This window comes from Ipomoea nil, unplaced genomic scaffold, assembly GCF_001879475.1.
Source record: "Ipomoea nil cultivar Tokyo-kokei standard unplaced genomic scaffold, Asagao_1.1 scaffold3377, whole genome shotgun sequence".
Taxonomy (NCBI): domain Eukaryota; kingdom Viridiplantae; phylum Streptophyta; class Magnoliopsida; order Solanales; family Convolvulaceae; genus Ipomoea; species Ipomoea nil.
Window position 1 is genome coordinate 720,784 of NW_017619805.1, and position 16,729 is coordinate 737,512.

Sequence of the window (16,729 nt, forward strand, 5' to 3'; positions counted from 1 at the left end):
GTGGATGGTGTATATATGGTTTCAGTTTTATGTTTTAATAATATTGTGGTCACCGGATACATTATGGTTTTTTATATGCTATATATATGGTTTTTTTTATAGACATAATATTGTGCATGATTCATTGTTTGTTTTATCTGTTTTATAGATTTTATATATATGTTTATTTTTGCATTATTTTTGTATTCACTGATGCCTGATTCATTTTTTATTTTATCAGTCTTTACTGCTATTTCAGGGACTAGAAGGTAAAAGCAATTACTTTAATTTTAGGTCCACAAGTGTGGTGAAATGAATCAGAAGTCTCTAAGTTGATCGTTTTAGATATAGTTTCATGTTTTTTAGTACTAATATAGTAATATGTATTATATATTTTAAGGGTATATGCTAGTTCCTCGGTTTTGTTCGCAATCTTATCAAATTTAGTTGGCAGATTATATATATTCTCGATTAAAGCGTAGATTATGTGATGAATTTGTGAACAAATGATAGCATCATTTAATTAAAGAACACTTTTCTACAATAATATAAAGTTTCGGATAATGAAATTAGTATGATCTTAAGAATGGTTTGACGACATTCTTAATAGTGATAAAAACTGAATCAATGGGATAGAAAATCACATGTATACATTAGACATGTTTATCAAATCACATGTATACATTAGACATGTTTATGAGACTAATTACAACACTTTTCATATTTCTAAAGTAATGATGAATACACATAATAAATAAAATGTTGAGGTGTGTGATTAGTTTAAAAACATTATTGGATGAAAAGGTGTTGAAGCCGGGACAGATGCATAAATTCTTTTTCTTATGAAGGTCACCACATCCAATGTTTGCATACAAAGTCATGTCTAGATTTTAAGATTCTATACTTATAGAATTATATATTTTCTAAGAAAATTGAAATTAGTTTTCAATCTCATTTGTATTATATAATTTTTATTATAAATATTACAACAATACTTCACAGTTTCTTAGCTAATGAATTATTATAGGGTATCAAAATATGATTTTCATCATCTGCCATCATCTATTTATTGGTTAAGTTTTTTCTAAATTGAAAAATAATATGAATTATATTCATATATTTTTTATACTGTATTTAGCATTATTATATAAACTTTAATTTCTTGAAGAGTAAGTAATTCAAGGGGATTAAAAATTTTGATTTGTAGCGATAAAGGACAATCTGTGAGTACGACTAAAAATATTGTATACTAATTTTTTTTATTTAATAATGTGTAATACAATTTCAATGTTAATTGTTATTAAATAATTTACTCTGTATAAATTTTTTTCATTTTTATTATTATGTTATATTGTTTAATTATATTATTATTATTATTATTATTATTATTATTATTATTATTATTATTATTTATGGCCGTGCATCACACGGGTGCAAATACTAGTAATAATAATAATAATAGTAGTCGTAATAGTAATAATAACAATAATAATAATAATGATGGAGATTTTTTATTTTGGGTCAGAGGAGTCCGCAAGCTATCAAGTGGTTAAGTATATCAAGACAGACACTCTTCAATGTCAAGAGATCGAGGATACAATATTTTATGATATAAATATATTGGAGTACTCACTACAGTTCATAGAATTAAATTGAGTGTAAAATTTATTTATCTGTCAACTGTCAATATAAAAGCTTGAGTTTTTTCATTGCCGAATCTACACATATATTTACATCACAACAAATATGGTTTAACAAACAGATCAGAGATAATACCCAAAATAGTATCTCAACTATGTCATAATTCTTAAATTGGCCATAGACTACCAAATCACCAAAAATAATTCATCGACTATGCAAAATTTACTCAATTAAATTTTTGATGAATTGATAATTGATGACCAATATAAAAATTCCGAAATAGTCATCAAGGGACCATTTTAAATATTATCTTGATCAAACACCACACCAAGTCTCGTGACTATTTTGCTATTTTCATTTTATGATTTAATTAAGTTGCACCATGGTTATCTTTGGACTTCAATTTCCCTCAAACCTTATTTGAAAGTTGAAACAGTAATCTTTTATTATTATTTTGAGTACTATTGACTCTGTTACATGTACTATATATTCATATTCATCAACACCATAACCTCCCATTTGAAAGAATCACTCCATATTGTTTGACCACAAGGTCTTTGGCGTTGAAACAATAATCTAAACAACCAATATTAAAGGATAAACACAACTTTAAGATAAGATAACACAAAATCCAAATAAGCATGCAATACAGTATAATAGAAATCAATTAACTAGAAGGTCAGGATATTATATTTGGGAGAAGGATATTATATTCTTGCCACCACTTTATTCGTCAAATTTTTCGTACTGAATTTTACAAGTTATTATGCATGAATAGAGTTTACCTAATGCGCAATCATTAAATAGTGTTTACGATTTCACTCGTCATTAAAAAAAATTAATAAAACAGAAAAGAGCATACATGTATACAAATTGAAAATCATGCACAGTACAATTAGATAAACTATTTTTTAAAACTTCCAAATAATGCGTAATAATTGGCCCATCATTCTAACCATGTTACAATTCCACAATTATACCAAATTGGGAATTTTAATATACAACAAAAGCATTTAAACTCTCATGTTCATACTAAACTTCCATTTTTTAAATGCAAGTATCATATGATGTACGTACGGTTGTAGTATTGCAGTTATATATATGTTGTTGTACATATCATTGTCATCATCATCATCAAGTCGTCGACCTACACTGAGCCACAAACTATTTGATAAGTGTTTCTTAACCTTTCAAAACCATTGAAAGCCCTTTGGGGATATAATGAAGCACAATTTTAATATAATTATCACAAAGTCTTTGGATGATTGATATTATTTTAGGGTTTGATTACTGATTAAATTAAACACCCTATTCAATTATATCCCTTTTAGAGGGCAAATTAAAGGGTTTGACTATAGCACTCTGTGGACCATAACATAAAGTACATTTTTAATCTACTAAAAATATATTATTTGTGTATTGAATGTACATTATACAAAAATGTACTTTCAATTCTCAAATAATGTACTTTTCTTAAAATACACTGTACATTTTTATTATGTTAAAAGTACATTATTTGTGTCGTAATGTATATTATTTGATAGTATGATCCATACAGAATTGTGGACTATGATCCATACAATAATGATGGCTAGCTTTTAGAGATAGTTGTTCTTGAAACTCCACCTTGGACTGCAATTTAATTAATATATGTGGCGGGGGGCGGGGGGGTGGTGTTGCGATTTGTGATCCTCTATTTTTTTTTTATCAGTTTTTAATTATCGTTACTATTATTAAAAAGTAAAGAGAAAATTTTTTAGCCTATTATATATTCAAAATTCACGGAAATATATTTAGTTTAAAACAAAAATTTAATAATAAAAACTAATTATTCCGTCTATATTAGTGGATGAGATTATATTATTTAGGAACAAGTATTAAACGCTTATTATTACGTTAAAAGTTAGAGTTAGTAGCAAATACACAACTTTAATTTCATATACTTAGCTTGCGCATTAGTTATTGCCACATTGCAATGTCAGGATGCTGGTTGATCGAACTCGTCCTTCCAAACCTCTATCTACCAACAACTAGTAGAGCGGTCCAAATATGCTCAAGATTTTTTCTCAATGGACTCGAATTAAGCCAGAAGAGGTTCTTAAATGATAGACTTAAAGGCAACGACAAACATTATCTTGTAAAAAACATGGAATAAACTCAAAAAAGAGTCAATAAAAAAAGCTTATCGGTAGATCGAGGTTCTAAATTCAGTAGATAATTGATTAGGGCATACAGGAGGAATAACAACCGACATTTAATCAAAACTACCAAAAGCAATAACATTGACAGCAGATTATACTCAAACGGTATACACCTAACATTGATAAAGGCCATGATCAACAAAGAAGTATCTATTGGCAAAATACTTAACTAAAAGAACTAAGTTTACTTGTAGTCTCCTTTCAAAAAAGTTTACTTATAGTCTCTAGCAGAGATGACTATAGTTAAAACCAACAAATATTGCTAGGATCGAATCTTAGCAGGGATAAATCAACAAGATCTTATTCTATAATTCCCAGAAAACATAAGTATGAGGGCATAAACGACGAATGTATGCTAATACATTTACTGGAAAAGAATTATTGTGCTCAAATATTAAAAAAGATGCACATCATTTAATGATGAGAGCGTGTAATTAATAAGGGCCGTAGTGATATTCGTTATGTTGGGCATAGAAGCCGTTGTACCCTTGAGTATAAATATTAGGGTGCTTTCCACGAGGAGGACTGCATGGAGTTTAGGATACCAAGAAGTGCCGGCATGGGTTTAGGGCAAATTATGCTGTGCATCCATGGTGCGTACGGATGCAAAAACGACGTCGTTTTATTAAAAACGCGTGTCTTACTTAAAAAAAAATTCAGTTTCAATTATCAGCAACAACATTATATTGTGCATAATTTGAACTATATATCCATAATCGATGAACTAAAATTCCAGAATCGATGAACTAAAATTTCAGAATCTATGAACTAAAATTCCAGAATCTATGAACTAAAATTCCAGAATGAGTGAAGTAAAAATCCATAATGAATGAACTAAATATCCATAATGAATGAACTAAATATCCATAATGAATGAACTAAATATCCATCATGAATGAAAAAAAATCAGTTTCGATTCACGTCTAAATATCCATAATCAATGAACTAAAATTTCAGAATCTATGAACTAAAATTCCAGAATCGAAACTGATTTTTTTTTAAGTGGGATGCGTGTTTTTAATAAAACGATGTCGTTTTTGCATCCGTATGCACAACATAACGATTCAAATATTAGACCCTCTAATAGACAAGAGGACACACTAAAACTTTTACTCAGACTTTGAAGCAATACAGTTATGTTTACTCATCACAAACATACCCGGTAACATACTTATGATCAGGTAAATTAGAGATATTACACAATAACATGAATGATTTTGACCATAGTTCTACATTTTTGGCTTGCGAAAACTAACACCCAGCAGTTACCAATATTGTTGGTTTTAATGATTTACTCAACATAAAACTCAAAGCACAAAATACTGCAGATAAACAGTGTGAATTGAATCGTGGATAAATTTAATGTGTATTTGATTCCAAGAATATAGAGTTTGGATTGGATAGTTCAGGGAATCATCAGAAGCGGTCAGGCGTGACATTAGGCGGCGTAGCAGCCGGAGCGACGCGTTTCCCCCGCTCAGAGCGGCTGTTCTCGGCGAATTTGAGGCTGTTTTGGTGCATACCTTTCTGCTTTTCCTCCTCGTTCCATTCAGAACAATAATAATGCTCTTCGGTTCCCCTCACAGCATCCTTTGACGCAGGGAAAAACATGCCTCCCCATTGCGGGAAGTGGACCAGAGTCACCGGAAGAGTGCACGCCATGATCATTATCCCCATGTACGACAGCCCCGACGCCGTCGAGAACTTTGAGGTCGAGAAGAATATTAGCTGCGTCAATCCGGACCCGAAGTTGCCTCCAGCGCCGGTCAGCCCCGAGATGATGCCCAACGACCGCCGGGAAATGAAGGGTGTGATGCCGAAAGTGGCCCCGCAGGCCGCCTGAGCTCCGATGGAGAAGATGATCATCCATGTCACGGCTAAGGGAAGCGTATTCGCCCGCCCCAGAAGGAAGCAGAACAGTCCTCCCATCGTTTGCAAGATCCATAAGGTCCATAGCCTCCCCCTCATTCCGAAGAACTTCGCGGCGTAGTCGGACGCAAATCCTCCGAACGGCCGCGCCACCAGATTCGCCATTCCAAAGGTCGCCGCAATTATTCCAGCGGTGTGGAGCTTTAGATCAAACCTGGAAACACAAAATTTAAATTAACTACACAAAATCTTAACATACTAAAAATTACAAATAGGTAAACTAATCAAGAATGCCAATAAATTACTTTCTTTCAGAGAAATCTATAATAACCAAGCCAAATTGTCTCCAATCTAAAAATAATTAACATAATTTTAACAGAATCTGAATTAGCCTTATCCTGTCTTGAAGATACTAAATGAAAAACACCTATACCTACAAAAAATATATATATAAAGTAAAACATAAAATAAATTAAAGAAAGAAACTAACCTGTCAAAGAAATACTCAGCAATGACATTATCAGTTGACAATTCAACACCCATAGAATATCCATAGAGGAGGGCAAAGATCCAGGTTCTGTAGTTTGTGACGGCGTACCAAAACACCTTTGAAAATTTGTCTTTGTTAATGTTGCCTTTCTTTTGTAACGATCCTAAGTTGCCGTCCGGCAAGTCTTGGCCGAGGGTGAGGACCAGAATTCCCATCACGACGTGAAGCCAACCCGGAATGAAGAAAGCGATCCTCCAGGCGCTGAACGGAGTTGCCCCGGCTTTCCGGATTATGTCGTAAAGAACCGGCATTAGAAGCTGGGTGGCGCCACCTCCCATATTCCCCCATCCCGCGGCGGTCCCGTTCGCAAGCCCTATGATTTTGCTGTTGAACATGGTGCTCATCCAGTACTGGCAGGAGACGAAGGTGGCGAGTGAGAATCCGATCATGAACCGGACCGCCACGTAGCCGCCGGCGGAGGACACAAACGACATGCAAAACACGGTGGGGGCAGTTAACATGATGAGAAAAGCGCATCCGTAACGCGGGCCCAGGAGATCACACACCGCGCCCATCACCAGCCTGGATAAAATACTCCCGGAGACGGAGGCCACTCCGGCGTTCCCAATGTCGGACTTAACCAGATTAAGGTTGTCGCGGATGATAGGAACAAGCGGAGCGGCGGCGAACGTGGACACGAAACAGGTGAAAAAAGAGATCCATGAGAGGTGGAAAGTTCTCATGTGGGGATTAGCTAAGGAGAAGAGCTTGAACACTTTGGCTTTGTGCTCTGAATCCACCGGCAGAGCAAATTTCGCCGTCGTATCAGTGGGCACAATCGGGGAGGCCACGGCGAAAGACAGAACCGGCTCTCTGCCGGTCACTCCATGCATGGAGCTTCCAGGAGAACCTTCTATATCCGCCATTAATGTCTTTGAATTGTCTCTTCGAATTGAAATTAGTACTATTTAAGGATACTTAAAAGCAAGGGATTATTAGTCTGCTGAATCTTGGGAAACAATGACCGTTTATATAGGGATTAAGCGTTGACATTGGGAACTTGTCTATATAGCCTATGGAGATTCCAGTGGCTAAAAGACAACATTAAAAAACATATATATTGATCCACTTGAGGATTCCATATTCGCCACATCTCAGCTCATTAGTCATCGCCAACTGGATTGGGCTTCTGAATATCCCAAGAATCAACTACATTGTAATTGGTTCTTAACTTTGTTTAATTAGATACTAGTATTTTCACCCTGCAGATTTGTTGTAATATTTTAAGAATATTTGAATAGATATATAATCATTTAAATTAGAACATTATAAATATTATATAGTGCAACTAAAGATATGATTTGGATCGTTTATGTATTTTGATGTTATCATTGTTTGAATTTGTGTGAATAATTGCTCAAATTAATAGCTAATGTCTAGATATACACATGTGGTGCTATAACTTTGAAGATTTTATTTATCATTGTTAGTAAAATGTTTTCTTAAAAGAAAAACTAAAATAATAAGTCATTAAGCTAAGGCTTCTTAAATAAAAGCCTTTTGCCTTCTCAATCTTGCCCATGTTGATGGGCAAGTAATTATGTTTGGAAGAGGAGCATTGCTCAGAGGGCAAATTATGCCCTGGACTCATGTCCACAATGAATTGTGGACACGGGCCCAAAACGACATCGTTTTTCAAAAAAAAAACGCGTCATTTAGTTAAAAAAAAAAAAATTCGCGCGCGTTTTGCTGTTAACAGCGTTATTTTTTTTTTTTTTTTGGATTATGAATGTACAGTTATGCCGTTATGAATGTACAGTTATGCAATTATGAAATTATGAACACAGAGCTCTAACATTATGAACTTACAATTATGAACATATATAGTGATAAAATTATGACCATGGAGCTTTAAAATTGTGAATATAGAGCTTCGAAGATTATGAATGTACAGTTATAGAGTTATGAATCTACAGTTATGGAGTTATGAATCTACAGTTATGAGATTATGAATCTACAGTTATGGAATTATGAATGTACAGTTATTGATTGAATTATGAACAAAGAGCTCTAACATTATGAACTTACAATTATGAACATATAGTGATAAAATTATGAACATAGAGCTCTAAAATTGTGAACATAGAGCTTCGAAAATTATGAATGTACAATTATGGAGTTATGAATGTACAGTTATAGAGTTATGAATGTACAGTTATAGAGTTATGAATGTACAGTTATAGAGTTATGAACGTACAGTTATGGAGTTATGAATGTATAGTTATTAACATATAGTAATAAAATTATGAACATATACTTCTATAACAAAGTGGTCTGAAATTTAAAAAAAAAAAAAAAAAAAAAAAAAGAAGGAGATAACAGTGCCTAACGGCACTATTACCCGTGTCCAGCAAGCATGCTGGACACGGGTACAAGGCATAACGATTGGCTCAGAGCTCCTCTTTCCAAACATTTTCGATGTGGGATCAAATTGATCAAAATGATCCCACATCATTTACAAAGGGGAGCTCGTGGTTCCGTTTTTTTTTTTTTCTTTTTTTTCTTTTTTTTTTTTTTAATTTAAATTTAAATTTAAATTTTATTTTGTATATAGTTTTGTTTTTATTATTCTTATATTATTAATATTATTATTATTATTATTGTAATTTTATTTTATTATTACATTATTACATAATAATAACAATAATAATATAATTTTTTTTAGACAATTTTCTGTTGTGCAGCAAAAAATTAAAAAGAAAAATGTTTTATGAAAAATAACTCATTTTTCAGAAATTATTTTTCTACTTTCCAAACGAACTTTTATATTACAATTAATTTGTTAAATTGCATAATAATTATTAGATAATGGCCTTGTTTGATTATTGACAAATTCGCCATTTAACATTTTGTCTTTAATCAAACCACAAAAAATATTATTTAATAACTCAAAAATTTTACTCCAAACTTCTAAAAACAAAAACAACACATATACATTTTGGGTTAATCTTTCCTGAACCGCCCTAATAATAAATAATAATTTTTTAAAATAAAAACTAAAATAAAAAAGTCATTAAGCTAAGACTTTGTAAATAAGAGTTTTTTGGAGTCTTAATACTTGCCCACATTGATGGGCAAGTAATCATGTTTGTAAAATGAGTTGTTCCTCTTATATATAAGGCATCAAGATCTCCTATTTCATAACATTGCCATATCACTTACAAAGAGGAGACATCTGTCTTCTTCTTCTTATTTTTTTTTTAATTTTAATTTTATTTCGTATGTAGTGTTGTTTGGATTACTATTATTATTATTATTATTATTATTATTATTATTATTATTATTATTATTATTATTATATAATTACATTATTACATATGATTTTTATTATACTTGAAATATATATATATATATATATATATATATATATATATATATGTATAGTATATGTATATGTATATGTATATGTATATATATATATATATATATATATATATATATTTATTTATTTATTTCAAGTATAATAAAAATCATATTATTATTATTATTATTATTATTATTATTATTATTATTATTATTATTCTATAATTACATTATTACATATGGTTTTTATTATACTTGAAATATATATATATATATATATGTGTGTGTATATATATATATATATATATATATATATATGTATATATATATATATACATATATATATATATATATATACACACATATATATACATATATATACACATATATATATATATATATATATATATATATATATATATATATATATATATAAAGGTTGCAAAACACGTTAGGTGCCCCCAAGGCGCTGAGGGGGCGCCTAGCGCCGATTTTATTATTTTTTTTAAATGTAAAAAAAATTAAAAATTAAAAATTATCAAAATTCACTAATAACATAAGGTTCTCATCGTTTTTTTCTTGCAAACTATTTATTTAAGTGGTTATAAAATTGTTTAAAATATTGTTGAAATCATCTAAATACATAAAAAAATTAAAATTAAGAGCAAAAGAAGCATGTTTTTGAGAAATTGGTGGGGCAAACTGCCTTTGGCTGTTTGCGGTGGGTAGATCTCGAAAAAATACGCGATTTGAAAAAAAAATTGTCTAAAACAGACAACCGAGTGAAAAGTTATTCCCTGACAAAGTTTTTAACCTAAACCCTAGAAAAAGATTTTTTTAGGAATTGGACGGTAAGTTAAAGTTCAGGATTTTGTTTTTTTTTTGTTTTTTTTGTTATATATATATATATATATATATATATATATATATATATATATAAAAGTATAGATTAGAATAGAATTTTATTAAACTATTTTACAATATTAGAATAGGAATTTTAACCTTGAATTAAGGAGAGTAGAAAACAATATGTTTTTATCTGAAATAGAGATTTTTTAAGAATTGGGCGGGAAGTTAAAGTTCAGGATTTTATTTTTATATATTGTATAGATTAGAATAGGAATTGTATTACACTATTTTATAATATTATAATAGAAATTTAAACCTAGATTTATAGTACGAATATGAAAGTAGAAAACAATATATTTTTATTTGAAAGAGAGATTTTTTAGAAATTGGGCAGGAAGTTAAAGTTCAATATTTTGTTTTTATATATAGTATAGATTAGAATAGGAATTGTATTACACTATTTTATAACATTAGAATATGAATTGTAACCTAGAATTATAGTACGAATATAAAAGTAGAAAACAACATATTTTTATCAGATGGAAGATTTTTTAGGAATTGAGCGGGAAGGTAAAGTTCAAGATTTTTTTTTTTTATATATAGTATAGATATAGATTAGAATAGGAATTGTATTACACTATTTTATAATATCGTAGGAAAACAGAAAACAATATATTTTATTAGAAAGAGATATTTTTTAGGAATTGAGGGGAAGTTAAAGTTCAAGATTTTGTTTTTATATATAGTATATATTAGAATAGGAATTGTATTACACTATTTTATAATATTAGAATATGAATTTTAACTTAGAATTATACTACGAATAGTAAAGCAGAAAACAATATATTTTATTAGAAATATATTTTTTTAGGAATTAGCGGGAAGTTAAAGTTCAGGATTTTGTTTTTATATATATTAAAGATTAGAATATAATTGTATTACACTATTTTATAATATTAGAATAAGAATTTTAACTTAGAATTATAGTAAGAATAAGAAAGTAGAAAACAATATATTTTTTATGCGAGATTTTTTTATGAATTGGCGGGAAGTTAAAGTTCAGGATTTTGTTTTTATATATAGTATAGGTTAGAATAGGAATTGTATTACACTATTTTATAATATTTGAATATGAATTTTAACTCGCATGGGCAGTTTAACTAGTCGTAGAGGTGAAAAGTTGGAAGAATAACCAAGGATCGAGTCTCACCAGCGATAGTGAGGGGGCTCCTTTTGTGCAAGGATTTTGTTTTTATATATAATATAGATATAGATTAGATTAGAATAGAAATTGTATTACACTATTTTATAATATTAAAATATGAATTGTAACATAGAATTATAGTACGAATATAAAAGTAGGAAACAATATATTTTTATCAGAAAGAGAGATTTTTTAGGAATTGGGCGGGAAGTTAAAGTTCAAGATTTTGTTTTTATATATAGTATAGATTAGAATAGGAATTGTATTACACTATTTTATAACATTATAATATGAATTGTAACCTAGAATTATAGTACGAATATAAAAGTAGAAAACAATATATTTTTATTAGAAAACGGAGATTTTTTAGGAATTGGGCGGGAAGTTAAAGTTCAAGATTTTATTTTTATATATTGTATAGATTTGTATACATTTACATAGAATTAAAAATTACGCAGGAGTCTAGGGTAACTCGCAACCTATTAAGTAGTTCCAAACTAACCTTTTCCTTTAAGTTCCGTTTGAAAACCCTGAAAATGACTTCTGGAAAATGTTTTTCCGAAAATTAGTCATTTTTCAGAAAATATTTTGGGTCCATTTACTAACAGAAAACTGTTTTCTGTTTTCCATTATATGTTTAGAAAACTTGTTTACGTTACTTATTTTTTCAAATTTATTTTTTTAGATTAACGTTATAAAATTAACACAAGTTTAATTTTGTGTGATTTTTATATCTTATATTTAAAATATTTTTACATATGTTTGGTTTAATTAAATGGAATAAATTTATTTTTTTTTTTAACTTTTAAGTCTAATATATGTAAGATTTTTACATTTGATAACTGAACAAAATTTATATTTGTATATAACATAATAATTAAAAAAAAATATCTGAACCGATAACCTACTAAGTTCACCTAAAATTTAGTTTAAATAATATTAATATTTTTGAGATAAAATTTAAAATATTTTAGGGATATATTCATTTGAATGACATGTATATGAATATATTAGGACAATAGTAATGAAAGTAGTGAACGGGTAACAATTGGACAAAAGAGGGCCTTTTATACAAGCCACGGGCCTCCTAACTGCCCGCCTAACTCGCGGGGACGGTTGTCCCCCGCTTTGACCGCGCCCGGTGTAACACCTAGTGTTATGGCCTCCGTATCCAAACCAATCGTGGAGTTTATTCTGTTAACATATGATTAAAAAGGATTTAATTAGACTAGAATTTCCCTTAATTAATTAGTATGGCCCACAATGTATCATGGACCCTTATCCTTAAATCAAGTCTTTAATTCTATTAGGAATAGGAAAATAGGCCTTTACCATTCAAACTCTAGTTAGGACTCCTGAATCTATAAATAGGGAATTTGAAAGCATTTAGAAACCCTACCACAATTAATTCTACCACGCGAGATATTCTCCGAGGAAAACTATCAAAGGAATTCCCCGCCACCGAACCCAGAGGAACCCGCTAGAGGGAGATCTTAGAAAAGAACCTTAGTAGCCAAGGATATTGATTAGGGCTAAGAGGTAACCCATGTCTTACAAAACCTATTTTCCTTGCTATATCTTATTGATTGGCTCCTTTGATAATCATATGTGTAATTCTGTGATTGAGTCTTGATAGAGCCTTTGCCTAGGATTTATATTGTGTTTATTTGATAATCTTGATGATCTCGATGTTGTGGATTGATTATATGAATGATCTTGTATTTTAATTATGTCTAGATCTTGTCCCTAGGGTTTGTATCGTGAATCTCGTTGTTGTGATGTTCTTGGTATATTTGGGGTGGGATTGTGCATGATCAGATGTTGGCTCTAGCCTAGGATTTGTCTTTAGGGCTTTGCATATAGATTTCTTGATATTCTTGAGGTTCCGGATGCTCCTGAACCGTTATATGATTAATGTGGAGTCTTGACATGTTTAGGGTTCGTGTTAGAATGTATTTGGAACGATTCTTGATTTAATTTCGTTAATTGAATCCGTGGTTTTGTCATTATGTGTAGGAATGTGTTTGGACGTGGTTTCGGGTTCCACGAGAGATCCCGGGACCGAAAAGTTGTTTGCATACCAGTGGGGGGTAGGTGGGGGGTTGACTGCCCACCACCTACTCGCTGCCCGGCGTGCCCAACTCTAGTGGGCAGTGGCCTGCCCGTCGGCCACCCGCTGGAATCATGGCTGCCCGCCGGCGGGTGGTCCTCCACCTGCCACCCACCCGCTGGAAAGTGGGTACGGGTAGTGGTGTTTTCCCCCGTCGGGCTATATGCGCTGACCCCTTGGTATTGGTACTAGAGGTACAGATCATGCGAATGACACTGCGACGCTATCTTTATATGTTGGTGGTTGATAGGTGGTTTGTCGGTGGGGGCATGTAGTTGCCCGGAGGAATAAGGGAGGCGATATGAGGGTGGCCTGGAGGTATAGGTTGGAACTGATATAAGGACGGAGAGGAGCTACAAGGTTGGAACTTGGTATAAGGTTGGAAGATGAATTGTGTGCCTTGATGATTACCTGTTAATTGATTGTCTTTGAATGCCACTGTTGTCTCTATTTGCTATTTATGAGCTTATTTGTCTATTATGTCTTGTATCGTATTCTTTGGACGCATGCTAGTCTTTATGATTATATTGTCGAGTCTATTATCATGTCTTGAGTCTTGATCTTGGATTTAAATTAGAGTCTCGTAGGTTATATATGTATTCCGATTTCACTATGATTTCCTTATATCTACCTATATTGTACTTAACGCGTTGGAGTGGGTTACCAACATTATTCGCTAACGGTTGTTACACCGTATGTTTTTCCAAGTACAGATCAGTAGCTTCGGAGCGCGTTAGATGGACTCGTGGATTTAGCTTAGTATTAGTTAGATGGCCTGTGAGCCTTGAATTGTATTATGGATATTAGTTATAGTTCAGGCCTTGTTTGGTTAGTTTAGCCTGTGTGTCTAGATTCTCAAACCTAGATGTGGCATAGCACCCCGACTATTATGCTTCGTTTATGCTCTGTTTGGGATTTAATATTAGATTCACCTTTATTTTATAAGCTTTAAATATTTTAAAAATTTATGGGTGTTACACCTGGTCCGGAGACCGGGCTACGCGGCCGAGGTTGTGAGTAATCGTCAGCAATGGAGAGTAGAAGTTTTGATCCCCGCGCCAAATTCTGACCCGGGGGCACACGAGCGGGAGGTAGTGAGGTGACCACGACCGCATCCGCCACCATCGAGCTCAACCCCACAGCCGCACCTGATATGAATGTGTAGACTTTAGGGAATTTAACTTTGATTCCTTCATCCATTATGTACTAGCACTTAACCAATGTGAAACGATGAGCTTCACTGTCCTTGCTTCGATTTATGCTTTGGTAACACTTGCTTTGGATTTTTGTTCGACCGGACGGGGGTAATGGGACAAAATGTCGACCCCCCCCCCCCTCCAGCATGCACTTGCTAGGCCAACCACCTCAAAAAGGGGGTTGGCATGAGACCCCGGCCAGGAAGTCGGCAAGAGACCTCGGCATGAGGTTTAGGCCGAGAGGTCAGCACGAGACCCCGGCTAAGAGGTCGGCAAGATACCTCGGCCAGGGGGTAGGCGCGAGGTCTCGACCGAGAGGTCAGCACGAGGCCTCGGCTCTACCAATGCCGCTCCATCTTGGCGCATCCGCTTAGTAACTTGCTCATTGACATCAAGCTCGGGGCTTGAGTTGGGGGTCGGACCCCGACGCCATGGATTAACTATGGCTTTTGACAATATTAACGTTTTTTTTTTTATTTTTTATATAGGCATAGTTATATAGCCAAGGGTACCGCTTAGGTCCAGTAACTCTTCTGTCGGGTGACGAGTAGTGAGGTCGGACCTCGTGCCCCCCTCAGGGTACTCTCCCTCCGACCCAGGTCATTCGACGTCGGGCCGTTAAGTTCTTCCGTCGGGGTTGGTACGCGAGGTCGGACCTCGTGCCCCCTAGCCCTTTGACCTAGGTAGTTTGACGCTGGGCGATTAAGCTCTTCCATCGGGGTTGGTACGCGAGGTCGGACCTCGTGCCCCCTTAGGGTACTAGCCCTTTGACCCAGGTCGTTCGACGCCAGGCCTTTAAGCTCTTCCGTCGGGGTTGGTATGCGAGGTCGGACCTCGTGCCCCCTTATGGTACTAGACCTTTGACCTAGGTCGTTTGACGCTAGGCCATTAAGCTCTTCCGTCGGGGTTGGTACACGAGGTCGTACCTCGTGCCCCCTTAGGGTACTAGCCCTTTGACCCAGGTCGTTCGACGCCGGGCCTTTAAGCTCTTCCGCCGGGGTTGGTACGCGAGGTCGGTCCTCATGCCCCCTTAGGGTATAGTTGGATGGGTTATGCAGATACCTCCCTTCCCCCCCCCCCCCCTCTTAAGTAGTGGAAATAACTCCTCCACCCAGGCCCCACCTACTGACTCCTTAGGTAGGGCTGGGCTGGGCAGGGGGTATGACTACCTCCGCGGGGGGCGCGAGCCTTGAAACTATAGGATAATTAGAAGGGAATCTCGCCGGTGGCTCGTTGGAGAGTGATATGTTACACCCATAGGATGGCGTCTAACTCCTCCACCCAGGCCCCGCCTACTGACCCCATAGGTAGGGCTTCCACTATGTCTACCCCCACCTTGAAAAGGGGATCAACGAGCCTTGATGACAGATTTCACCTCGCCGGGGTATAGGCATCGCAGTAAGGTACCGCTATAGGATCTCTTGCAGAGTGTATCACCGAGGAGCGGGTAGGTTCTCCTCACCCGCTTGACATCGGCCTTGTTAAGGGGTAAGCAGCCCATAATAGGTTCTTCCGTTAGATAGTGTGCCGGGGGGGGGGGGGGGGCGCCCCCTTATACTACCGTTAGTGTAACACCCCGAAATTTTGAAACTTTTTAAAGCTTATATAATAAAGGCGAATTCTCATTAAATCCCAAAATATACATAAGAGTACGGGGTGCTATGCCACGCCTGAGCTAGAAAGCTCAGATGCACAGGCTAAACTAACTAAACAGCCTCAAAGCAATGTCAGTACATAATCATGGCACGCAGGCCGAAAGGGAAACTAACTAGTCTACGCTCCGGATCTCTAGCGCGCTCCGGTGTCTACTCATCTGTGCCTGAAAGC

General features: G+C 34.2%; 1 protein-coding gene across 2 annotated transcripts; it reads right to left on the reverse strand.

Moving 5' to 3' along the window:
* Window positions 1–5,014: 5,014 nt before the first annotated feature.
* LOC109170867 (high-affinity nitrate transporter 2.1-like) lies at window positions 5,015–7,216 on the reverse strand. Of its 2 annotated transcripts, XR_002052491.1 has the most exons (3): window positions 6,181–7,216; window positions 5,178–5,904; window positions 5,015–5,030 (listed from the first exon to the last, which is right to left on the reverse strand). XR_002052491.1 is itself a non-coding variant. In XM_019320004.1 (2 exons), the coding sequence occupies exons 1-2, from the start codon at window positions 7,104–7,106 to the stop codon at window positions 5,238–5,240; spliced, it is 1,593 nt and encodes a 530-aa protein (XP_019175549.1). In that variant the 5' UTR covers window positions 7,107–7,216; the 3' UTR covers window positions 5,042–5,237. The 2 variants fall into 2 exon arrangements, 1 of the variants encoding a protein (XP_019175549.1); XM_019320004.1 differs by lacking the exon at window positions 5,015–5,030 and having other exon boundaries at window positions 5,042–5,904.
* Between the last annotated feature and the right edge of the window lie 9,513 nt (window positions 7,217–16,729).